The 25,052-nt window shown below is 54.7% G+C and overlaps 2 protein-coding genes across 12 annotated transcripts in view; one reads left to right on the top strand and one right to left on the bottom strand.

The window, feature by feature from the left end:
- The window catches only part of LOC147828469 (mechanosensitive cation channel TMEM63A-like), a 20,048-nt gene extending 11,998 nt beyond the window's left edge, over window positions 1-8,050 (top strand). The window contains exons 4-8 of the mRNA XM_087209837.1: window positions 793-946; window positions 2,915-3,021; window positions 3,157-3,243; window positions 3,840-3,902; window positions 7,906-8,050. Coding sequence (XP_087065963.1) covers window positions 793-946; window positions 2,915-3,021; window positions 3,157-3,243; window positions 3,840-3,902; window positions 7,906-7,954 — 460 coding nt within the window. The 3' untranslated portion in view covers window positions 7,955-8,050. The remainder of the gene's footprint in view (window positions 1-792; window positions 947-2,914; window positions 3,022-3,156; window positions 3,244-3,839; window positions 3,903-7,905) is intronic.
- Window positions 5,905-25,052, bottom strand: Ephx1 (epoxide hydrolase 1). 11 transcript variants are annotated; one of them, XM_087209833.1, is made up of 11 exons: window positions 24,854-24,905; window positions 14,381-14,447; window positions 13,302-13,402; window positions 12,507-12,694; window positions 11,193-11,373; window positions 9,475-9,702; window positions 8,981-9,110; window positions 8,559-8,767; window positions 7,103-7,211; window positions 6,522-6,647; window positions 5,905-6,287 (listed from the first exon to the last, which is right to left on the bottom strand). In XM_087209833.1, exons 4-11 carry the CDS (start codon window positions 12,687-12,689, stop codon window positions 6,086-6,088), a joined length of 1,368 nt encoding a protein of 455 aa, XP_087065959.1. In that variant the 5' UTR covers window positions 12,690-12,694; window positions 13,302-13,402; window positions 14,381-14,447; window positions 24,854-24,905; the 3' UTR covers window positions 5,905-6,085. The 11 variants fall into 11 exon arrangements, with proteins under 11 accessions (XP_087065959.1, XP_087065958.1, XP_012921960.1 ...); XM_087209832.1 differs by having other exon boundaries at window positions 24,809-24,899; XM_013066506.3 differs by lacking the exon at window positions 24,854-24,905 and adding an exon at window positions 15,310-15,538.

The following is a 25,052-nucleotide window of genomic DNA, read 5'->3' as shown; positions in this document are numbered from 1 at the left end:
TTTGGGGATGGAACACGAGCCAGGCAGGCGCTCAACACCAAGCCTCATCCCCAGCCACATTCTCCTTTTCATACTTAGTCTTCAAAGTCTTCCACCACTTCGAGGTCCACCAGCCACGGCTCTCATGCTCAGGGGCCACCTGTGCTTGTGGCTGCTGTACTGGACAGCATGGCCGCAGGGAAGCCTGGGGACCTGCCAGTGCTCGGAGCTGTGCCAGGGCATGGCTGAGGTCCGGGCACAGCTGCCTGCCCGGGCTGGTGGGCTGCGGCAAGGATGAGTGTTGGTTTTCCTCGCCACTGCATTGGAGCTGACCTGACTGCTTGGCTCACTACTTCACAGGTGTCCCGAGCGTGGGACTGGTGTGTGGGTCTGTTCCTGGAGGGAACGTGCGGCCAAGGCTGGCTCTAGCTGTGCCCGCGCCCCACTGTCCTTGCCTGCCTCCCCCTTGACCCCAGCCCATGGCCCATCAGGAGGAAGGTGCTGTGCATCACATGGCACTGCCGATGTCCAGGAACTGCCATGCAGGGGCTGTCTGCTCAGCTTGCTGCTCACGGCATCTCTGTGGGGAGGCTCTGTGCTGGTCTCTAGCTGTGGCCTGCACGTTGGCCTTGTGGTAGCTGAAGGTGAGCGCAGAGAATGTGCCTTTCCTCTTGAGGCCCGCGTGAACCCCATCCAGAGCCCTGGGAAAGTCTTCTGGCCCACCCGACCGGACCTGACCACCTCAGCCACAGCACTGCTGGTGCTGGTAGCCTGTGCTGTGGACAGAAACTCTGGACCGTGTCCCCTCTGCAGGAAGAACCTCTCTGTCCAGGGCCTCCGCTGGTGGCTGCAGTGGCTCAGCATCAACTTCACCCTCTTCGTGGTGCTCTTCTTCCTAACCACACCCTCCATCATCCTGTCTACCATGGACAAGTTCAATGTCACCAAGCCCATCCACGCGCTGAACGTGAGTGATGCTGGCAGGAAGAGGGCATGGTGACTGGGGAGGAACCAGGGCCAAGGGCTATAGGGCTCTGAACCAGAAAGCCCAGGCACCCAGCTCAAGTCTGCACTTGGAAGCCAGAAGCCATGGCCATGTTTTACCATGCCTGAGAGTAATGCAGTATATATGTTCTGGTTTCATGGGACCTAACTAAACAGGAGGGGTCATTTGAGATGAATGAGGTATTTTAATGTGATCGAATGTTAAGCGTCTACCAAGCATTGCATACACTGTGGCAGACGTGAGGGGCTTACAACATCAGGATATAAAACCGTCCAATTGTATGTCTGGTGACACGCCAATGACGCCTGTATGCTAGACACTAGGGAGAAGGGACGGGAAAGAATGAAAAGGTCTTTCATGATTGGGGTGGCATGAATCATTTATTTCTTTTGCATTTCAGCTTCTGACCATCTTGTTAGGAACTCATTCATTGTCCATAAATATAGAATGCTGTTCAAAGCACCTTAGAGGCTGGGTGTGGTGGCGTGCCCTTGTAATCCCAGCTACTTGGGAGGCTGAGGTAGGAGGATCACTTGAGCCTAGGACTTCCACACAAAATAGCAAGAATCCATCTCAGAAACAAAACAAAACACGCTCAGATGAGTTGAGGAGATAACAGCTAAACCACTTTAAATGAGCATCTATAGGGAGAGACATTGGCTTCTCTTAGTGAGCGTGTTGAAACACTTCCCTGATTCTGTTCCTTTGTTAGTGATCCTCCAGCAGGGCACCCCAGGTGGAGGGCCAAGGACCCAGGTCCTGGCTGATGAATTCTGAGCCTCAGAGTCCAACCCAGAACTGGAGCTCGAATACCTGCCATGTGATATCCCTCAGGTCGTTAGGATGGCACAGGAGCTCGGGTATGGTTGATGCTCTGATCTGACTCAGTGTATAGTAAAAACTTCTAAAGTATGCATTAGCAGTGAGGCTTCCATTTACAGCAAGAAGGCCGTCTTTCTTCTGCCGCCCCTTCCTTCCTTCCTTCCTTCCTTCCTTCCTTCCTTCTTCTTTTTGTTTTTCCAGCATTAGGGTTTGAATCAGGAGCCTTTGCACTGAGTGACATGTCCAGCACTTTTGATTTTTCATCTTGAGATGGGGTCTCCCTGAGGCACTAAATACCCCAGGCTGGACTCACACTGCAGTTCTCCTACCTCAGCCACACACAGCACTGGGATTACAGACTTGCTCCACCGTGACTCGCTCCCAGTCTTTTGATGTAGGATGAGGCCTGCTGCTTAGAGTTCCCCTCTGTCTGTTTTACATGAACTACATTCCTATTTTACATTTGCGATTCCGGTTTGGCTTTCTGTAAAGCAAAGCAGGAATTTAGACTGGGGTTGGAGCTCCTGGTAGAGTGCGTGCTTTTTGGGTTTTGTTTTGCAGTGCTGGAGATCAAACCTAGGGCCATATGCACGCGAGGCGAGTTGTCTGCCACAGAGCTACTCCCTAGCCCCAGTTTAGTTTCCAAAGAGAACATGTTGCTGCGTTCATTTAATCAGTGAAAATAAGTTAATCAAATCACAAAATGACAGTATCAACTAGAGCCAGCATAAACAGGATTGGGATAAATCACCCCAGAGTCCTGGTGAGCTACAGCTGGCCAGCGGCCTGGAGAGGAGCCTGGCGAAGGGCTCTGTTGACCCTGGGTATTAGCCATTGGTTTCCTGCAGGAAAGGAAGATGCTTTGCCTAATCTGGTGTTCAGATAAGTAGAGGTGCATTGTGCGTGAAAGTGCTTCCTTTGGTATAAAGAGCTATACTGCTCTGAGGAGCTGTTGTTTATTCAGTCAAGATTTGGGGCCTGGGCACGCACAGCCCTGGTCTGGAGGAAGAGCAGAACCTACCCCTGGAGCCCTGGGCCAACAGGCCATGGCCTCAGCCCTGCGCTCCACAGACCCTCCCACTCTCTCCGCCGGGCCTTGCCTTCCAGAACCCAGTCATCAGCCAGTTCTTCCCAACCCTCCTCCTCTGGTCCTTCTCGGCCCTGCTCCCCACCATAGTCTACTACTCGACGCTGCTGGAGTCGCACTGGACCAAGTGAGTGCTGAGCCTTGAGGTCTCCCTGGGAAGGACCCTGGACTCTAGCTGGGGCACGGGGTGCAAGGCAGGCCTCGCTGCGGCACCCGGAGCATTGGGGACCGTGAACGAGTGCTCCCCTCTGGCTTCCTGCAGGTCGGGGGAAAACTGGAACACGATGACCAAGGTCTACATATTCTTGATCTTCATGGTGCTGATCCTGCCCTCCCTTGGCCTTACCAGGTATACCCAGCGTCTCCTGCCCTGAGTTCAGAATCAGGCCCACAGCTGTAGAGCACTGCCGCCTTGGGGACGGAAACGGTCTGGACTGGATGGAAAGCCCAAACCACTTTGGAGGCGGCAGTAGCCTGTTGGAGTGCAGTTATGCTGGTCCACTGATTCTCCCGGAAAGACGATCTTTCTGGGAGGGTAGGGGGAGCTTACAAACAAACTTATAGAGTACCGCCACACACGAACACACACACATATGTTGGTAAGGTCTAATTCTGGCTGGGCTTATCTCCAAGAAGGGTGTTTCACTGAAGGCTGCCTGGTGCGTCACACTGTGTAAGTGGCATCAGAGAAAACAGTGATGCATTTTGATATTCAGCCTCTTTTCATAGTGACACAGAATGGGAATTGCTTGTGACCACATGGAGTATTGGAAATAAAGTCTTTGAGGCTGGGGTCCCACCCCAGTGACAGAGAACTTGTCCAGCATGCACAAGGTGCTAGGTCCCGTCCCCAGCACCATAGAAGGAAGGAAGAGAGGTGGAGGGAAGGTCCAGGAAGGAAGAAGAGGAAGAAATAAACTCTTAAAGGATTCACTTGCTTTTCAGCCTGGATTTTTTCTTCCGGTGGCTCTTTGACAACACTTCCTCGGAGGGCTCGATAAGGTTGGAGTAAGTATCAGCCATGTCGGGTCCTGGAGCCCCAGCCCAGGGCACGCTCCATGGGTGGTGGCCTGTGCTTCCGACCAGACTCCCTCCCCAGACAGCAGGGACCAGGGCTGCCCCACTGCGGGTGCCGGGGATGCACATGGGCTATTTTTAGGCCCAAGCTCCAGTACTGGCACTGTCATCCTTTGAACCTTACCAGGCACGGCCACAGAGGCAAGAACCGACAGGGCTCGGGGTGCCAGGTAGCCGAGACAGAGAAGAGTCATTCAACACAGCAGCAGGGCGGCTGTCTGACCTGGGGATTATTTGTGTCAGGAGAATGGAGGTCAACACCTGGCCTCTGTGTGTCCTTGTTAGGGTTGTAAGGTGATTCTATGCCCGTGCCCTAGCACTAGCAGTGGTTTAAGAAGGCACCACGCTAAGTGGTCCGTACAGGTTTTTTCTCTTTTAGCCACTGTAGGAGGCTGCCAGGTAGCTACTGACAGCATCTCCATTGACCCATGAGGAGCCTGAGGCTCCGAGATGATGAGGGACCCATCAAGGGTTACCCAGCTCACAAACTTAATTCTTTCCACGTTTCTAGTCCCAAACCGAATTGTATGAGAACTGAATCAAACTTCCCGTGAGGTCAACATTGAGCCTAAGCACTGAATCTGAGTGGGTTCTTGCCCTATTTGGTTTACGACCAAAATGGTCGAAAGACTTAGTCTGTGAACCGAACCGAGGAGCTAGGATGGTGAAGGGGCAGAGCGGGGATCCAAGCCAGCCTTCACAGAGCGGGAGGTGGGGCTGACTTTCCGAGGGCGTGGTTCCAGGGCAGGCCGGCTCGCTTCCTGTGAGGGCCTGTGGATTATTTCAGATGAGTTCTCGCCGCCGGCCGGGGCCAGGTGGCTGAGCGCTGAGGAGCTGGCAGTCACCGCCGATTCACACGTGCCCACAGCTCTGGGCCAGGGTGACGGTGACATCCAGGTCCACAGACTCGGTGGCCAGCCCTCTTCCTTGTCTTCTGCCATCCGTGAGCCTCCTGAGAATCTGCCCGCTGGACACCCCCAGCCTGGGCTCCCCATTCCCAGCCTTCCTTGGAGTCCTTCGAGTCTCGGAGCCCCTGACACTGGCCACTGGAGCCACTGGAGCCACTGCTGCCGGGGAAGCACATGGCACCAACCACACTCACGTCTGAACGAATTCCCCTGCCTGGGCTCCCAGGGCGACCTTCCTTGGTGCTTCCGTGTGGCCTTCTCTTCGTCCTGACCCTGTCACCGTGCCCCTGGGCTTGGTGTGTGTGCTGGGGATCAACCTGAGTGCTTCACACGTGCCCCGCATGCCCTGTTCCGCTGCGCTCCAGCAGCCCCAGCCTGGGAGCTTGGACCCCACGCCAGCACTGTCTTGCCGCTGCTCAGGCCTCACCCGGCATCACAGGGGCTCCCATTCCCTCAGGGGCAGAGAGAAGGGAGGAAGCAGGTGAGGAGGGCGCGGGAACAAGCCTGCAGCTAGGACGTGCCTTGGCCCGTTGCAGCCTCAGACTTTGCTCAGCCCTGCACCTTGGCTCCACACAGCCGAGCCCCACCCTCCCAGGGAAGGCGCCCTGGTGCCTCAGCCGGCAGCCACCCACTCGGGCCCCACCTTCGCAGGCCTCATCTACATCCTGCTCAAGCACATGGTGGACCGGCACAACCTCTGCTTCGTCTATCTCCCGGCCAAGCTGGAGGAGGGGGTGAGCCTTAGGCTGGTGTGCGGTGGGAAGGGGCCAGGGGCATCATGAGGCCCCAGAGGCCACCCGGACTCCATGTCCTTTTCAGGCCACATCCCACGGCCCTGTGGCCTGTACTGTGTATGTCTGGCCTTAGGTCTCTCCTGTCATTCTGGGCCCTGCTGCTCCTAGGCATGCAATGGAGGCCACTTGTCTCCTCAGGGAGGTCAGAACCCTGTTCTCAGGACAGCCGTTCCCAGGAAGGGGAGCTCTGCTGGGTGGCTTGGAGTGCCGCATGTCATTGGTCACCAGCGGTTCTGAGAAGTGACATCATTTATCATCCGAGTGTGTGGCTTCACAGGGGAATGGGCTGAGGGTGGGTCGGGACTGGGCCTTCATGGTTTAGGGTTGGGTTCAAGGCTGGGGTTCGGGACAGCAGCCTCAAGAGCAAGCAGGAGGGGCTGTCGGCTAGGGAGGCCACGCTCCATCCAGCATGTCACTGCTGCTCCACCAGTGTCACAAACTTGCGGATGTCCTGGGCCAGCAGGTCGGGCTCCTCCAGGGCAGCGAAGTGGCCCCCACGGGCCATGTAGGAGTAGGAGAGGAGCTTGGGGTACTTGGCTCTCACCGACCTCTCAGGGAGGTGCAGTAACTCGCAGGGGAAGGCGGCAAAGCCAGTGGGCACAGAGACCTTCATCCTGGAAGGACAAGGGGCCCGCGGAGGAGTTTGGGGGTCACATGCAGTCATACAGAAAGGGGCAGACTGGGGCTACACGGCCATTACCCACCATTAGTTCTACCTCCCTTTCCTGGCAGGAGTCTGGGCAGCCTGCCTTTCCCCCAGGGTCTCCCTGGGGACCTGGGAAACCCTGGATCCCCCAGCCCTACCCAATTTATAGGCCCAGCTGCCCCATGCCAAGGGCCAGGCTCACCACTCATGCTTCTGGGTCATTAGGCCCTGGCCCAGGTTCTCCTTATAGTAGCGCTGGGAGGAGACGATGGACCCTGTTGTCCAGTAGAGCATGATGTTGGTCAGCAGGTCGTCCAGGGAGAACTTCCTGGGAAGCACAGTGGGAAGCCAGGCTGAGGCAGGAGCAGGGCTTACCAGGCAGAGTGCTGTACAGCCCAGTCCTGAAGTGCTGAGCTCCCATAGCTAGGCTAGCCAGATGCTGCAGGAGCCTCTCCAGGAGCAGGCTATACAGCCTGCTTGTCCTCCTGCAGCCCATTCCAATCAGCCCTTCGCAACACGCACTGGGCTCCCAGGGTCTTGGGAGGAAAGGCCCAGGCTTCAGGGAGCACTGCCCCTGGATGCCCTGCACTACTCCTATTCCTCATCACGCCCCCTGTGCGGCTGGAGCAGGTCCCAGATCTGTGAGTGCCCCTACAGCCCCCCACCCATGAGGCCATGCTAGCCATGGGGTCAGGGTTTGCAGAAGAGCCCAGGACACTGGTGCCACCCCACCAAAAGCAACAGAGAAGAGGATAAAACGAACGGGTGGACAAGGGCCTTCACCTCTCCAGGCCTCCGTCCTCCAGGTCTCGGAAATCTGCATTGGTCCAGGTGGAAAACTTCTCCAGGATGTAGGCAGCCAGTCCCACAGGAGAGTCATTCAGAGCACACCCTGTGCGGGCCGAGGGCCGGCAAGACTCAGGCTTGCACACGGCCCACTGAACTCTGAGGCTCTCATACCCCGGGCCCCGGCCCTCAGCCTCCGCACCCCAGAGGTGAACCAGGATAATCCCTCCCAGATCTCATGTCTTACACACACTACAGGCACAGCTTCTTTCAGACCGAAAGATCTACAGCTCTGGACTGTGAGGTCTGAGTAAGAAATGTATGGGAAAGGGGCTTCTACTTTGTCTGTTTAGCAGTGGTGGGAATTAAACCCAGGGCCTCATGCATATGAGGTAAATGCTTTACCACTGAGTCACAACTCGGCCCAGCCCACACTGCTGGTTTTAAAAAGTAGGGTCTTTTTTGTTGTTTTTTTGGGTGGTGAGGTTTTTGCTTTTTCAGGGAGGAAGGAGAACTTACAGGTGATTTTTTCTCCCTCCTGCTTTATGCTTTTTGAATTTAAAATTTTTTTTACAGCGAACATGTACTTTATAACTAGAGAAAAAACTATTTTATAAGTGCTACTGTGCTCACGAGCTGCCTCTGTGTGTGAATATGGGGTTGCCATGGCTAAAGCCTGGGAGAGGCTTTAGCGTGGGCAGCATAACTTCAGGAACCGGCCAGTAGGATCCAGCAATGCACCAGTGGGCTCTTTTGGGGTCGAATGTTCCTCTAGGCCTTCGTTTCCCCTTGTCTTACAGCTCTGTCAGTTGTAACACTGGGAGTGATACAAATGATTCTCGTCTGTAGAGGAGCACCTGAGCTTTATCCAGTGGACGTTTATTATTCTGTGGGTGTGGATGGGTTCTCCCTCCACTAGCAAATTAAATTGTTTACTTACTTGCCTCCGAATACTCATTGTTTTCTAACATTTCACTGGTTAGTTTATGAGTTCATGAGTTCAATAAGATTTTAGACATGTGTTCATTTTGTATATGCATGAGAACCATGGTTTTTCACCTTTTTTAAAAACCGGGCTTCACCAGGATCCTGGTGGCAGAAGTGGTTGCTGGGCCCTCACTGCTGCAGGGACGTCCTCCAGTCCCCGGACACACTCTCCCTTTGCCTCAGCTCCACAAGCTGCCTGGACCCAGGTTTCTGGCCCTGCCTCTTCCTTTCCTCCATTTTTGGACTCAGCATGACGCAGGCTGAGAGGGGGCCAGGGGCAGGAACCAAAGCCACTGTGAAGCCTGCATCAGCTGTGCAGCTGGATGAGCCTGGGACTGGACGGCCGAGTGCAAACTCACATCTCTAGGGCAGCGCCATGGAGGGCAACGTCCTGAGTCCCTTACAGAGGTTTTCACCTGGGAGCAGAACCCTGAAGACTGCGAAGGCCCCACCCTTGCATGCTCACCCACAGTGTCTGGCTTGGTGGCCTGGATGTGCATGTAGCCGCTCTCCCTCATGATGCTGTAGAAAACCTTTTCCTTGAAGGGGGACAGCAGCTCCATATCTCTCTCGGTGTAGCCAAGAAGCCCCCCGATACGCCGGCCCAGGAGAGGGGCCAGAGTGTGAGTACTTCTTAAAACAAATGCCATGTTCAAGTGCAGGCCCTTCACGTGGCTGAGGGAAGAGAGCAGTTCCAGTGAGGCTGGGCTCGCGTCAAGGGAGGGGTCAGACACAGCGAGGCCAGAGCCCGGGGGGATGGTCTCCCTGGCCTCCCCGCCCGGGGGCCCTGGAATGAGGGCCCAGGCGAGCTGCTGGCAGGCAGGGGCAGTGCAGGAAGCTGTGCCCAGCACCACACCCTCTTGGCCATACATCCCTGACAGGCCGCACCTGGGCACCAGCTGGGCCATGTTGGTGCAGATCAGGGACCCCCAGTCTCCTCCCTGAATGTAGAATTCCTGGAAGCCCAGCCGAAGCATCAGCTTGTAAAAGATCCTGGCAGTGGCCACTGAATTCAGGCCTGGTTGTGAAGAAGAAAACAGAGTCGCAGGGAGGTCAGGCCTACAGCCTGGGGTGGCCCACGAATTCCGCAGACCCGATGCCTCCAGTGGCGGTGAGGCCAGCTCCCCGCAGGCAGAAGACACCCAGCAGGACAGGGTGAGGCCAGCACCTGCCTCAGGTCAGGCAGTGGGCAGACAGCACTGCTCTGCTGGGCTCAGGCACCCTTGCTGGCCTGGAAAGGCCTTGGGATAGATCCCGAGTGACCCAGTCCTTTAGCACAAGAATGCTTCAGACTCCTCCTGCCTCATCCTCCTGAGCCGGGTGGGAAGCCCAGGCCATGCTAGGCAGGACAGGGTGTTCTGAGCCTCTGCCCGCCCTCTTACCTTTCTTGCTGGATGCCTCTGAGAAGCTGTAGCCAGGGATGGAGGGGCAGATGACTTCAAACACATGTTCATCACTTAGGCCGTGGCTCTTTGGGTCCGTCAGGAGCGGGATGATCTTATAAAACTCGTAGAAGGAGCCGGGCCAGCCATGCACCATCAGCAAGGGCTTTGGGCTACAGCCTGAGGGCAGCTGTGTGGGCTTCACATGGACAAAGTGGATGTCCAGCCCTGGGGACAGAGCGAGGTTGGGAGCACAGGGGTTGGGTGCCACAGGACTCTGGGCCCCTGGGGCCTCAGCTCACACCACTCCGCCGTGCCCCGTCACCCTCAGACATCAGGGCACCCTCCCAGCCCAGCTCCCAGGAGAGAGCCAGGCTGGTCCCACTCGGCTCCCGAGACCAGATAGTCCCTGGCTCACAGTACAGCTGTATACTTTATTTCTTTCTCCTCTGCTGTTTTTGAAGACAGTGTCTTACTATGTGGCCTTGGACTTGCAGGGATCTTCCTGCTTCAGTCTCCTGAGTACTCCCATGGTATGTGGAATGGTCTCCCCACCCCCACCAGCAAAGCTGTGTAATTTAAGTCGGTGGAGGAAAGAGAAGCCTGGAGATCCAGCAATAGAGTGTTAATCACTTAGATTATACTTTGACAATAACTATACTGGAACATAAGGTAACTGTAGATGTGTACTTAACACAGAAAATAGTTTAGGGCCACATGGTAAAAGCAAATTACCAAGTCAGATCCATTGTATGATCCAGTTTTGTCATAGTTATACGCATGCATATTTTCATGGGGGTATTCCTCAACTTACATGATAACCCATTTTAAGTTGAAAATGTCCTAAGTCTAAAATGCATTTAGGGGCTGGGGTTGTGGATCATTGGTAAAGCCTGGGTTTGATACCCAGCACCACAAAAATAAACAAAACAAAATAAAATGCACTGAATACATCTCACCCACCAAACTCATAGGGTAGCAACCCCAGTGCAGGGCATCAGTTGTTTCCCCTCGTGATCAAGGAGCTGACAGGGGAAAGGTAGTCTTTTCTGTCAAAGAGGATATTTAAGATAACTCCATCTTAGACAAATCTCTATTTTTGTAAAATAGAGACACATACTTGTTTCACCATTCCTTAGACAACTTAATTTTTTTTTTTTTTTTTGGCACCGGGGATCGAACTCGGGTCCTTCTGCTTGTGAGGCAGGTGGTGGCACCACTGAGCTAAATCCCCGCCCCTCTTAGACAATTTAAAACAAAGGGCCCCAAGCCAGTCCACCTGCCATAAATCTTTGTGTGTAACAAAGAGATTTCTGAGTCATAGGATCTGTTCTGCCCAACACCTACTACACCTTAAGAACTCGCCAATCAGGTTAGACTGTAAGGCTATGCTCCCACCAAGGGGCACGGCCTAGTGTGTCCGGAAATAAAAACTCAGCAGACTACTTGTGTGTGTGCTGGCTGGCTTTGTTTATCGTGGCCATGCATCCTTCTCCAGAAGTAAAGTTCCCCTTGCCGAGAAACTTTTCAAAAGTCTAGCTTCTTTTGTCCTGTTTGGGACACCACAAAATTTATGCCCAACAGTAGCTCTAAAGACTGAGGGCATTTTCTTTGCATTCTGACAAGGTTCAACCTCCCAGCTGCACCCAGAGACCGGCAGCAGCACCCCATGCAGAAGGCTCCCCAGGGAACTCCCAGCCTGGGCTCGGAAAACACACCTTCAATCTTTGTCTTGAAGTGAGGGTACTTGTTGAGGATCTCTACCTGCTTCCTCCAGTCAAATTCATTCCGCCAGTAGGACAGGATCTTTTTCAGGTACTTGGAGTTGAAGCCATAGTGGAATCGGCTGCCCTCCAATGACGGGGTTGGGCGGAACCTATCAATCCTCTGGTGTAAGTCCTGCAGTGGGACCAGACCAAGGAGAGAGGCCAGGCATGGCATGGGAGAAAGTGGGTTCCATGGCAGAGCGAAGACTGCAAACGCCACGCCATGACAGTGGCAAAGCAAAGCTCCCACATCACCAGCACACCGAGGCAGCCGTGCTTTGCCCTGAACTTGTGACCCTCCTGTCTTAAACTCCTGAGTTCTTGGGATCATAGATGTGCACCAACACACCTGGCCATATCACGGCACATTTCACATTCTCTTTCCACTGTTTCGTCTTTCTTTTCTTTTCCTTTTGGTGCTGGGGATGAGGCCAAAGTGCTTCATCACCCTCAAACATCCTGGAATCTGAGACTTCACAGAGTCCAGGCTCAGGAAAGGAGAAACCCTCAGCGCTCAGTCATCACGCACAGCAACAGGGAGCAGGGCTTGTTTGGCTTGGGCTTTACGCAGCTCCTGCTTTTAGATCCCTTCCTCGGAGCTCTCTCGGCCTTTCACCAGCACATCTTACATTTCCCCACTCACCTCCTCCTAAACACAAACTCGCTCACCATCCTCTCTTACCTACTGGACAGCAAGCTACTGCAGGAGCGGTCCCTGTCTTCCTCCAGCACACAGCAGGTGCTCAAGGAGTGCAGGATAAGAAACGCACAGGGCTGCGCCAGTTCGGCCCACCATGCTCCAGCCTCACCCTTCGGGAAGATCTCGGGCACTCAGAACTCCTCTGGCTCCCTCCTGACTGCAGCAGCCAGGAGCTAGACCTGAGTTCAAATTCCTCTGTGTGTCAGCTTTATCCCTGGGACAAACTGCTTCCCCTCTGAGCTTCCTTTCCACCGCTGAGAGAGAGGGGGCCAGGATTGCTGCAGCCTGGGCTGCACACGGAAGTGTGCCCACACAGACAGTGCCACGCAGCCCTGCCCTGCCTCTCCCTCCTGCACATGGCCTGGCACCACCTTAGGAGCCCAGAGAAGTACAGACAACTGCTCTCTGAGACCTCCAATGCCTGCACCTGGGCGCCTCTCAGCCTCGCCAGCTGGGCACATGGCTCGGGAGGGAGAGGAGCAGAAAGGTGAAGGACAGAGACAAGTCCAAGAAGGGCTGCTCCCCCAGCTGTCTCACTGACTACCCTTGGCGGGGAGCTGCCTTACCCTGATCTCCTCCTCTGAGGTCTCCACCTTGAAAGGCAGGATGCTCTCGTCCTCCCTGACTGTGGGCTTTGCCCCTGGGCCCCACCAACCATCTTCAAGCGGCAAAGTCTCCTCCTTGTCCCGGGACACAAACCAGTAGATGAGGAAGCCCAGCCCGGAGGCGAGGAGAATTTCCAGCCACATGACTCCTGTAGGGTGAAGGAGAAGCCATCAGTAAGACAGCTGACCCAGGCAGGAATTGATGCCCCAGCAGGTGGGGACAGCAGCTCCCCACAGGTTCCTTACCAGCAACTGTCTCACCCAGCATATTTGTCTAAAGAAACTGTGAAAGTTCACAGCAAGGAAGGAAGGAAGGAAAGAAAGAGAAAGAAAGAAAGAAAGAAAGAAAGAAAAGAGAGAGAAAAGAAATACGAAAGTTGCCAGAATAAAAATGGAGTCCCTTGTGTCAAAAAATAAATAAATAAATAAAACTGAGAGGTTATAGAAGCAAGATTCTTCCACATGATTACCTCATAGCTATCACAAAGACTGCCAGGACCAGTGCTGGCAGAGCCATGATAAGCTCCACAAAGCACATCCGCAGGATTCCTGCTCAGCAACGCCGTTCAATCTCAGACGGCGCCAGTCTGGTCATAAATCACCCTGGGCAAGGGTTACCATTTGAAAATAACTGACACAATCCTCTTTGTTTTTGCCTTTAAAAACCGTCCTTGCAAAAAAATAAATAAATAAAAACCTTCCTTGCTCATATGCCCAGAGTTTGCTCTGGCACAACAGAACAAGAAACAAACTCACCCACGATCCTAGTAAGCCATGAAAACTGGCACCACACTGGGCAGGGGTGCGGATGGGATGGGCTGGCCTGCTCCACAGGCTCCCGGGGGCTCCTCTCCACACTGTGGACCAGAATCAGCTTATTCCAAAGGGAAAGGGGGAGGGACGGGCTAGGAGGCTATCGTGTGGGATCATGTGGGGAAGGGGTCAACAAAGCACATGCACACAGGTTAAGGGGGGGTCTCACATGCTGGGACATTAAACTCAGCTGTTAGAAAGCCTAATTCTGGCTGCACATCTTAGCCATGTACGTTTGACAGCTTTACTGAAATATAATTCAGGGGCCGGGGATTTAGCTCAGTGGCCCTGTGCCTGCCTTGCAAGCACAAGGTCCTGAGTTCTATGCCCAGCCATGGGAAAAAAAGAATATAATTCATATACACTTCACCCATTACACAGGACAATTATGTGCAACACAACCACAGCCAACTGGAGGACAAGTTCACCACCTCTAAAACAAACCCCTCTCCGGCTGCTGCCTCTCTCTGCTGCCCTGTGCCTCCGGGGCCTCAAGCAACCACTAATCGGCCTGTGTTGCAACCAAAGTGCCTGCTGCGTTTCCTGGAAACTCAGCTGTGCTTAAATCCCCATTTCTCTGGCTCTGTGTCTTTTTTCTCAGGGAAGAAAAGAATGTGGTCTCTGAGGACCAACACCCAGCCTTCTGGTTTGGCTCCCCCCTTCCATCTGACCAGGGAAGTCCCCCCAGCATGCACAAGTTCAGAGACTGTGCATGAGGAAGAGGCGCTTCCCCAAGGCAGCAGTCAGGACCTCGACAGAGGGGAGATCACAGAGTCAACCAGAAGGGCCTGGCACCAACCTGCCCATGGTGGGTACCCAACGCCTGAGGAGGTCCCTGCTAAGAAACACTGTCAGCCCACATTCGGGCCGGATGAGTGCTCAGGATCCTGCTGGGATGTGCAGAGCCCTGAGGCTGACACTGCCACAGCTGCCCTTTAAAATAAGAACTGGGCACTGGGGGCTGTTCCTGCAATGAGGATCCACAGAGGGCCAGTAATGGAGACACCAGCACCCACACAGACCTTTCAGTACAGTGCAGGATATTCTGGAGAACTACTGTTCCGGGCTGTCTTCGTTACGTTCTTCTTGCTGAGACAGAATATCCAGCACCCAAAGTTAAAGGAGAAAGGTTTATTTAGCTCACAGTTTGTAGAGGTTTCATTTCATAGTGGGCTGGCTCCAAGGCAGACAGGTATCACAGAGGAGAAACAGTTCATGGCAGGCAGAAGGTAGCAAAGCAAACAAGGCACCAGACAAGCATCTCTCTGTCCCTTATATTGTATCCAGGTTACTGACATTAGGGTGCTGCCAAGCCAATCAATGGACTGATTTAGCAATCACCCACCCTTAATCCCAGCACCTTTAATCCTAGCATTGTACCATGAATCAATCAAACACTCTAGATCCAGCCACCCCTGAAAAAGCCATGAGGCTTTGGGGGAAGACATCTAGGCACAACCTACAGCACTGGAAGAGGCCCTTCATCACCTCCTCTCCCTCAAAAGATGTCCAAGCAAGTCCTCCTGGGCTCAGACCCAGCCGCTCTCCAGCTGCTCCCTGCCCAGAGTCCTCGTGACCCCACATCTGGAGTACCATGACAGCTTTCAAGACAGGCAACCCAAAGCCCACTCTCAAAGCCACAGACTTCTCAGAACCCATCACAGCCTACTTCTGGAAACCATTCCCTGAAAACCCCACCCCACCTTGAATGTCCCAGCTACTCCCTTGTGGGCGGTGGCACTCTGAAGTCCACACATGGCATGCTGATGGCACCATAACAGACCTTGGTGGGGAAGGCAGGGAATATGTCCAACCTGATCACTGTCCCAGCTCCCAGAACCCAGCTTCCTGCACAGCTCTCAATACCTGTGCCAACTGCATATGCACTAGAAACAAGTAAGACCAGTTTTCGTAATGCTAATTAGGTAGACAGAAGCATGGAGAGACCAACCTTCCACCTGAAAGTCCGATCTGCCCTTCGCACTTGTTTTGAGCAGTCCACACCCCTGCAGATCACGGCTCCACTTTCCCTTTCTGGACAGAATGACTTTACTGCCCTAACCTGCAGGAGAGCCTGGCTTTCTTCCCTTTGATCACCTCAGCAAGAAGCTCAGGTGTGGAGTTCATGGGACAGGCAGTGGCTACAGGCATGGCTCACCCTCCACTGCCCTTTTATAGTGGCCCAGCCTGATGACTCAGCTGATCTGATGTGTACAAGGTGGTTATTTCTCTGGACTTCAAACAGCAAACTCAACCTGACTGACCCCAGACACATCATGCTGATTGATCCACACCAGGGCTCATCTGGACAAAGGGCATCTGGGCATTTGGATGGCCCAGCGATGTGTGTTGAAGACATCCCTTTAAAATGTGCCCTACCCTAGCTCGTAAGGTGTTCTCATTTCTTTGTGCACTCACACTCTGCTCTTGAGTGCATCCTATATCTCTAATAAACCTCATGTCTCCTACTGATGCATTCTGAAAACTTTTTCTGAAATGACAGTCAGAGAACCTGCAAACTCATTTTGAAAGTGTAGGATATTTCAGCTTCAGGGACCTCACAGACCCACCGACAGCTGGTATCTGTAATATGACCCCGACGCACAAGAGCAGCAAAGCTAGCAGCCTTGTCACGGTGTAGTATCACAAATGTTCAATCGTACTATTATTGTGACTCTCTACTATGTATAATTTGTAAACTGAACTTCATCTTAAGTATGTCTAAGAAAAAAATGTAGTATATATCAGGCTGGGGACCGTCCCAGGTTTAAGGCACCCATAGTGTGGAGGAATGGGTGTCTTGGGCTCCTCAGGGAAGGGTGGATACTACGTAGCTAAAGTGGAGGGCAAAAGAACATTCATAGAGAAATTCAAAAGCTCGATCTCTTGCCCTGTAATTAAAATAACAAGAATACTGCATCAGTTCTTTGCCCAAGGACTATGCCTTGGAGCAGCAGAGCTCACACCTACTCAGCCTTTAATCTGTCCCCAGGTTACAGCCCTTTAACAGCAGGTGCTCAGCGCGCTCAGGAAAGGTGTTCAGATCAGCGTGGGCTGCAGATCCTCAAGGAGCCACAATTCATTGACCCTAACTTTCCTTCTCACTCAGGTCAGGCAAGAAGCAGAGCAAGCAAAGGCCTTGCCCCAGGTCCCAGCACAACTGTGCAAAGAATGCATTCCCCATCCTGCCCCATCTGACCCCTCCAGCACCCACTTCCAGCAGACCCTTCACCCCAGCTCTCTGCAGCCAGGAAAGGATGCTGGGCATCCAGCCAATCACAGCGGTGGGCAAGGATGCAGAAGGGGGAGGGCTCTTGAGTCCGACCAATCACATGGTGCCTGCATAACCGCACAGCCCCGCCGACACAATGTGCAGCTGGGCTGGATCCCGTGTGCTGTCTGGCCGGAGGATGGAGTTAGACCCTGGGTATGCTGTGGTGCCTGAGGGAACGAGGCTGGTTTCCTGTGTGATGCAAGGCAGGAGAGATGTGATCAGACGCTGCCGAGTGTACTGCAGGGCAGGAGAGGCAAGGTTAGACCCGCACCCGGCACAAGAGAGGTGAGGTTGCAGAGAGGGCTGAGTCTGCCCGCACACAGGACTGAGACCCAAGTTGCTCTCCAGGCCATGGCCCTAGACCCATGGCCCCATGACTCCACCAAGAATAGGAGGTGAAGCTACAGCCCCTGGATGCCTGGGATGAATTTTTACCAGCTCTGCATCCAGGAGGGCAGCAGAGAAGCCCCAGCCCGCTCAAGGCTGCAGGCTGCAGTGCAAACACAGCCCAGACACGAGTCACCACTATGCAGGCTTCACGGGCAGAAACAGACCACCACGGCCCAAGACCCCCAAACTGCTCTTCCTCCCAAGCCAGGCCCACGCCAGGCAGGGCTCCTCGCTGGAGCATCCGTATTGCACAGGTGACTAAACCACAGCTGAGCCATGTGCCCAGGGTCAGACTGTGGGTAGAGGGCAGGGTTCAAACATGGGCCCACAGGGGCTCTGCACTCTGTGCCCTGCCAGGCCACCTCCATTCTTCAAGCTAGGGATCATGTCCCTTTTGGCCCCAGCTTCCCTAGTGTCTCTACATAAAAGGGGCCTGACCCAGGATGGGCCCCGAGGATGGCACAGTGCAGCCTTCCTGGCAGAGTGGGCAGAGGTTCCTGCAGGGCAGGGAGCTCTTCTGGTCACAGAGGCCCACTAGCCAGGGGGTCTGGGGTCTCCCCACTGCTCCCCTGGCCACTCCACCCACAGGACTGCTTGCTACCTGGCATGGGGCAGGAGGGTTGGAGCAGGGGACATCTGAGAGCTCAGAAGCCTATGGGGCCATGGGCTGGGCCTCTCAAGTCACCTCCCCTTCTTCCCTGGGTGCTTCTGCCTCTGTCCCACCCCCAGCACAATGCTGTCCACACAAATGTGCTAGATGTCTGCGCAGCCACACCCAGAGCTGCAAGGCTGGCACTTCTGGTTGATCTCTGGGCTCAGTACTGCACGAGACGACTCAAGCCAAACATCTGGCTTTAAGGAGGGGGGACACAGAGGGCGCCATCAGAGACTTTTATTGGTGGAAGGAAAAGGTTGTCTGAGGAGCTGATGGTCTCTGCCTGTTTCCCACTGGAAAGTCCACGCCAGGGACTACTGTTTCCACCATTTAATCAGGGCTAATGGAACAGCCATTTAGACCTTCCCGTGGGTCATTCGGTGGTACCAGTTTGGGTGAAGATATCTGAAAATTTCAGAAACAAAACAGCTTATGAGTTTTAAATTCTGAGTATCGAGGCACCAAGCAGGGTATCCTGCTCTGTCCTCTCAGGCACCTATTAGTCACTTGGTTTCAGGCCAGTATTTGTGTATTCCGGGGCTCATGCTCAAGTAGCCCTTGCTTCACTTAACAATGCAAGAGTCGATGTGGCAACTGGACATGCCAAAGAGAAGACATGAAGTGCTTCCTTTAAGTGAAAAGGTGAAATTTCCTTACTTAATAAGGAAGAAGAAAAGTATATGCCACAATTGCTGGGCTCTAAAGTCAGAACAAATCTTTGATCCATGAATTTAGGAAGGAAAGAGAAATCCATGCTAGTTTTGTCGACACACCTCAAACTGCAGCTTCAGCATCCCTTGGGGGTCTCACAAAGCAACCCCTGCACACCCTGTAGGGGCCTAGAAAAGGGAGAGCTGAAGACGAGGCCAGGCAGGTGCACAGACCTCACCCGGTGGGCTCCAACCTGGCCTGCGGAGTCATGGGCTCAGCCTCCCCTGCCAGAATGGTGCCTCTGGGCAGTGCCGCAGCCCTGCACACGGACTGCTCAGCCAGTGTGACCTCCGGTCCAGAAGCCAGCTCAGGGGACTGGAGTCCGCTGGGAGGATGCGCTCTCCCCACCCCCGAAATCAGGGCAGCACATTTTAGGGTTTACGAGAAGGGGCTGCCCATCCGCTTTCCTCTTTGAGTGGTTCGAATCCCAGCTTCACCACTTACCAATGAAGGGCACTAGGTCCATCCCCTCCTCTGTAGAGCTGGGAAAGCACAGCCGACCTCATAGCTTGGGGCAGGTGTTCTTCCCCCGTGGTGGATCTTCCCCTCTCCCAGGCCTCTCACACAGGGCAGAGCTCCATGCGGAAGAGAGCCCAGAGGTGCTCTTTCCCGATCTGACTGTCCTGCCTGCACCCCAGGTTCCTCGTGCCACCTGTGCGCCCAGAAACAGGCTGGAAGTGAGCATAGGGTGGGACACGGGCCCGGTAGCACCTGCTGCGTCATGCCTTGTCCAAGGGTGGGGCGTGCAGAGATGAAGGGACCCACAGGGCTATGCACATCCGCCGGGGCCTCACCTCCTCCAGCCGCATTCTGTCTTACAGGAGCGCACTCGTTGCTAAGCCCACACCCTCCTCTGCCTCCCTGCGGCCCACAGATGACCAGCTCTGCTGCACCTCACGACAGAAACATGGAGCCAGGCAGCCTCGGACTGGAACCTCTGAAACCTGAACCAAAGGGCACCTTTCCTCTTCTACACTGATCTGCCTCAGGCAAGCTGTTCCAGCAATGGACAGATGACTAAAATAGTAGAGAAAACCCAGAAATAAAACAAAACACAGTGAGGGTGCCTGCTACATTACACTAGCACCTGAAACCAGAGCACAGTGGCTCCACCCCAAAAGTTCCAGAAATATATTGCATTTATTGTCCTGCTGTCCCAGTCAGACAAAAATTATGATTCAAAGGGCAGAGAGAACGAATAAAGGAGCATCTGGAGGTGCTGTCAATTAAGTAAGCTTTGTACCTTGGATTCTGTTGTTGTTGTTTATTTTTCTTGCTGTAGAAACTGGGGATTGAACCCAGGGCCTTCACACTGAGCTACATCCCCAGCCCTTTTTCATTTTTCATTCTGAGAAAGGGTCTCACGAAGCTGCCCAGGCTGGGCTTGGGCTTGGATCTCCCGCCTCACACTCCCGGAGTGCTGGGATCACACACAGGCACCGCCACACTCAGTTTGGAAAAATATTTTTTCTGGCCAAATATGTACTATCTACTCAGACACCAAACAGTTATGCATTTTTTTAAAAAACAGGAAAAGCCCTAAGGGCAAGAAAGTGTCCCTTGTGATTCTATTTCAACAGGAGTTGGATGCCTTCACACCAGAGCTTCTCAGATATTCAAGCCACTGCCCAGGATCTGCCAGCCGAGACAATTCTTCTGCCTGAGAACCCCCTGTACAAAGGTTTAGCACACACCTGTGAATACCTGATGGTACACATGGGACAAGGAACTGACACCACAGGCTGCTCTGTCCGGGTCTGTTGTCTGTGTCCAAGCAGGGTCTGCGTCCTCGTAGGGTGGCGACCCCGCGGAGCCAGCTGCATGCCTGTCTCAGGCTTCAGCGCCCACCCCCAGCCAGTCTCCTGCTGTCTCCAAGCCTCCCCCCAGCCCATCTGAAATGCACCACGGTCTATGCCCCTAGGTTTGCCTCCCTCAAGTCCCCTCCAGTTCCAGGAGCCTCTCGAGGCCCTTCTCCTTCAGCCCACCAAGCAGCCCTAAAAGCTCCACCTGAATCCATCCCACTTCCTCCCTCGAGGACCCGGGTTCCCTGCCTGGTGCACAGGCCCCACCCTGCCCCCAGCAGTGCGCTCCACAGCCACGGGTCTTCTGGGAACACAGGACTGACTCCATTGCACCACTGCCCATAAGAGCCCGAGGACACTGCAACCCTGGCTAAGGAGACCTCCGAGGTCGTGATCTGCTGGCCACCTCCTTGCTCTTGGCCCAGGGCACGGTGCCACTGCTCTGCCCCTGCAGGCTCAGACTTTGCTCCCACTTCCTCCTGCAGACCAGACCCAGGTTCCCTCCCTCCTACCCAGCACCTACACTCTGTTACTGTTCATGTCACGGACATGGCCCCAGTGGGACCAAGTCTGCTCCCTTCCCTGTTGGGCTCCAAGCCTGGCATTTATTGGACATCAGTAAACACTGAATGAATGAATGAATGGAAATTTATTTGGATGGCAATGGGGGGAATTAACAGAACTTTTAAACAAAAAGATGGCTGAGTTCTCCTTGAAGATTGACTAGCTTGTTCAGTCTAGCATGTAAACTGCAGGCACAGGCCTTGAGGGTGCCCTGTGGTACATGCAGGTCTTCCCAGGAGAAGCCTGGGGAGCCAGGATTCTGGCTGCACTGCTAATACCAGAGTTTGCGGCTACAGAGGTGAGGCTCAGGCTCGAAGCAGGTCCGCCAGAGTCCTGGGAGGGACTCCCCACCCTTCAACCCAGGCCTGTGGTCAGAAAGTGCAGGAAAGCACCAGCTAATGGTGACTCAGCCCTTTCCTGACCTTGGCCATATGTGCTCCAGAGCTGGGTGCCCGCATCTGTCTGGAACAAAGGTTGGGAGCAGGTGCAGCCCTGACTCTGAGGCAGCACTGGCTCGGCCTCTGGAGGACCCTGCAGAATTTCTCGAGGTGACACAAGCTTGACAGAACCCTGGACTCCTTCTGGGGGACGTCTGCCCCTTTGGGCTGAAACTATGGGACAGAGGGAGTGCAGGAAAACTGTGGCGCTATGCTGGCCCAGGGTCTGCGAGCATCCCGGCCACCCTGAGGCCTCCCACCCTTGTCCTTCCTCCCTGGGTAACGGTGGGGAATGGCCCCTGTCAAGAGGAAGTAGATGGGTTGGAGCCGCACCTTCCTGCTGCCCACTCCTGTGTGCAGTGTCCAGCAAGGCCCCTGGAGCCTCTGTCAGCTCTGCCTGACGCTGAGTCACTCAGGCAGATGGCAGGCTGGGCCAGGAGGGACGGCCAGCCCTCCCCAGCCAGTCCTTGGCAGTACGGGGGCTGTGGCATGCTCCATGCTTTGCCCAAGGCCTTGCTTTCTCTGTGCACAACTTGGAGCACAGCCCAGGAACAGCTTGGTGCCAGCCAAAAAGGAAAAGAAAAAAGATCATTTGCAGACAAAACAACGAGGTGCGAGAGGGTACAACTGGGGCAGAGACCCTTGGACAGAAGGGCTGAGTAACAGGCACCCACTGCAGTCTCCCCAGCCCTGGCTGCACCCATGTCAGGAAAGCACACACTCGTGCCAGGCCCTCCCCTTGCCAGCTGTAACCTCAGGACAGGCTCTGCTCCTCCAGTCCCCAACACCACTGGCCCTGGCCCCTTAGAGATGGGCAGCTACTTCCACTGTGTTTAAAGGCCACACAACTCATTTATACAATCTCTGTCTAATGAGGATAAAGTCACTATAGTCCAGAAAAGTCAGGTTATACTTATTTTGGGCTAGTTAAGATTGTGGCCCAGGAAGACACAGATTCAAGTAGTCCTGGAAGTGTGCTCTGAGGATTTACAGGATGGGGCTGTCCCCGGCCGTCACTTGCTGCCCAGAAGTGAGACCTGGGGACAGAAGTCAGCTCTCCACTGAGGAAGGGGCTGGGTGTCTGCTCAGCATGGGAAGGGGCCGGGAGGTCAGCAGTATGCAAATGTGGGCAGGTTTGTGGCCAGGGGAGAGGCTTGGCAGAAGACGTGTCTGAGGTCTCCCCACTCCATTTTAAGGGCTCTGAGCCAGAGCTACTCCATTTTTATATTTTTTGTGGTGCCTGGGGATGGAACCCAGGACCTTTCACATGCTGGGCAAAAGCTTTTATAGCAAGCGACATCCAAGACTACTTTTCTTTTCCTTTATACTTCTGTGCCGGTTTGAAGTACTATTACACAAGAAGGGCACTCTAGAGTTTCACCTCATATCCTGTTGCATCTCACTTTGCCAATTAAAATAAGGCTGCTGAATTTTCCACTGGTTTTAAATTACAGGGAGGGGAATGAAACAGTGCACCACCTGCAAGGTGGAAGCTCGGCCTCCTGTGGGATTTCAACCCTTGGCACTGTCTGTGGGAGCTGAGACATTCCAGTTCGGGGATGGCATTTCATGACCCTGGATCTTCAGAAGGTCCATGGAGGTTGGAGCAAGGGCCCCATGTGCCTCTGCCTGGACTAGGGTCCGCTCCGGGGATACCCTGGGCTGTTCTGTCTTGGTGAGGTTAGTTGTTGTGCTGATATCTAGCTCCTAAAAAGGGAATAAAAAATCCCCAGAGCTAAAAGTACTGACGGACAAACGTCCTGAGGGCAAGGCAGACATGAAGGGGCTCCTTGGCCTCCCACAGGGCCAGGAAATCAGTACAAGGTTGCCCATCTGGGACATCTGCTGGGCCTGCTCCTGGCTTCCTTACAGGGACACTGGTGCAGCAAGTCCCCCAGGCTGGGAAAAGGGAATGTGCTCCCACCTGGAAAGAAGTGGGAAAGACTGGGCCCTGGAGCCAAAGCACTGACCACACCTTCCAGTAGGGTCCAAGGCTCCCCATGACCGGAGCCAGGAAGGCCTTCGTCTCTGCCACCAGGCTCCTCTTCCCCAGGAGAGCTGAGCCCAGGCCTGGCCACTCGGGGCTCCTGAGGAGCACTGTGTGGCTCTCAACAAACCCCTGCTCCCGCCACGGCTTCCTGCAGCCCCTCTGTCCCAGGGCAGTCGGGCTACACCCAGGTGGGGACACAGAGCCCTCCTGGGAATTCCTAAGGAAACTCAGGGTAGCCAGGGTGGGAAGACTCAGAAACATCACCCTGTGGAACCCCATAGCCCAAAAAAGCAAGCGAATTCCCTCTGGTAATAGAGACTTAAAGATGAAGCTCAGAGGCTAAATTGTCTTCAAGTGTCCAAAACTTTCTCAGTCTGTTCCTCATCGCCCCAAATGCCAAAGGAGCAAAACTGCTGCTCCTGCTGTCACAAGACTCCAGCCCAGTCTGTGGGCAACCAGGGAATCTCCTAGAAAATGTGCTTATCCCTTAGAGAGAGTAGGCCTTGTTGTGCAGTCGGGGACAGAGGCCAGAGACCAGCATGAGCATGAGGAAACAGGGAGGCCACTAGTGCCAGCACTGCTCCTGGGGAGGAAGGAAGGGCCAGGCCCTACTCCCAGAAAGCAAACACCCTGTGGCAGGGTTGCACAATCCTGACCAGGACAGGGCCAACCAGCAACCCTCAGCCAGGGGCCCAGGCAAGCGATGCAGCACCATCTCACAGAGCTGGGGTTCTTGTGATCATGCTGAGGTTCACCTCCACTGCCTTGCTAAGCAGCTATTTCCTGAAGGTCCTTTCCTCCCACAACCGGCGGGGGGGGGGGGGCACATGTGCAAATACAGGACAACACCAAGAAGACCACAATGACCAGGGAGTCCTCTCACACTAGTTTACCCAGCAAGCAGCTGCAAACCTGGACACACCTGTAATCCCAGCACTTGGGAGGCTGAGGCAGGAGGACACCGGGGAGTTGAAGGCCAGCCTGGGCAACGTAGTGAGTTCAAGGCCAGCCTGAACCACATAGCAAGACACTGTCTCAAAAAACAACAAACAGGGCCAGGGATTTACCTCAGTGGTGCTGCTGCCTGCCTCACAAGCACAAGGTCCCAAGTTCAATCCCTGGTACCCAAAACAAAACAAAAACAACCCAACAACAACAGAACCTGGTAATTAAGTCAGCCCCCCAGACACACTCCTGCCTTGGGGCTTGGCACCTGGTGTCCAGTGGAGCCTCTCTTTAACCCGAGGCGCCTGTTCTCTCTTCAGTGCTGGGTTTCTCTCCACTGCACGCTTCACTTCCTAATACAATTCCTATTTCACAGATCCGGTTATTGCCCTCTCCAGAAGCCCCTGCTGGTGGATGAGGCTCGCCGCCCCAGTTCAGGTAGGAGGAGACCACGTGGGTTAGGGTTCGGGTTCGCGGTCAGGATCAGGGCAGCAAACATGTTGCGCTCAAGCGGACCTTAGAGCCGCTGCGGGGTGAGGGTCGGGCGGCCCTTAAGGACCCCACGGCAAGGGCGGCGCTGGGACCGCAGCCCACGCACCCGCCTCTCCCCACCCCCACCCACGCAGGGCAGGAAAGGCTCCGGCGGAGGGGTGGGGCCGCGAGGCGGGTCCGGGGACCGGACCTGGGCTCGAGCTCGATCCGCCCACTCCCGCGGCCCAGCGCTCACGGTCTTGGCCCGGGGGATTCCGGCGGCGTGGCGTGAAGTCCGGGCTCCTACTGCTCCTCAACTGCTCGAGGTAGCGACACGGTTGACCCAGGCCCCGCCCAGGCCCCGCCCAGGCCCGATCGCTGACCGCACCCTGCTGGCCCGGCAGCTCGGCTCCTCGCCCGGTCTGGAGCTCAGGACGCGAAAACTAGAACTGGGA

This window comes from Heterocephalus glaber, unplaced genomic scaffold, assembly GCF_053883595.1.
Source record: "Heterocephalus glaber isolate CG9 unplaced genomic scaffold, H.glaber_assembly_v1.0 deba00001067, whole genome shotgun sequence".
Classification (NCBI taxonomy): domain Eukaryota; kingdom Metazoa; phylum Chordata; class Mammalia; order Rodentia; family Bathyergidae; genus Heterocephalus; species Heterocephalus glaber.
This window is presented reverse-complemented; position numbering and strand designations above follow the sequence as displayed.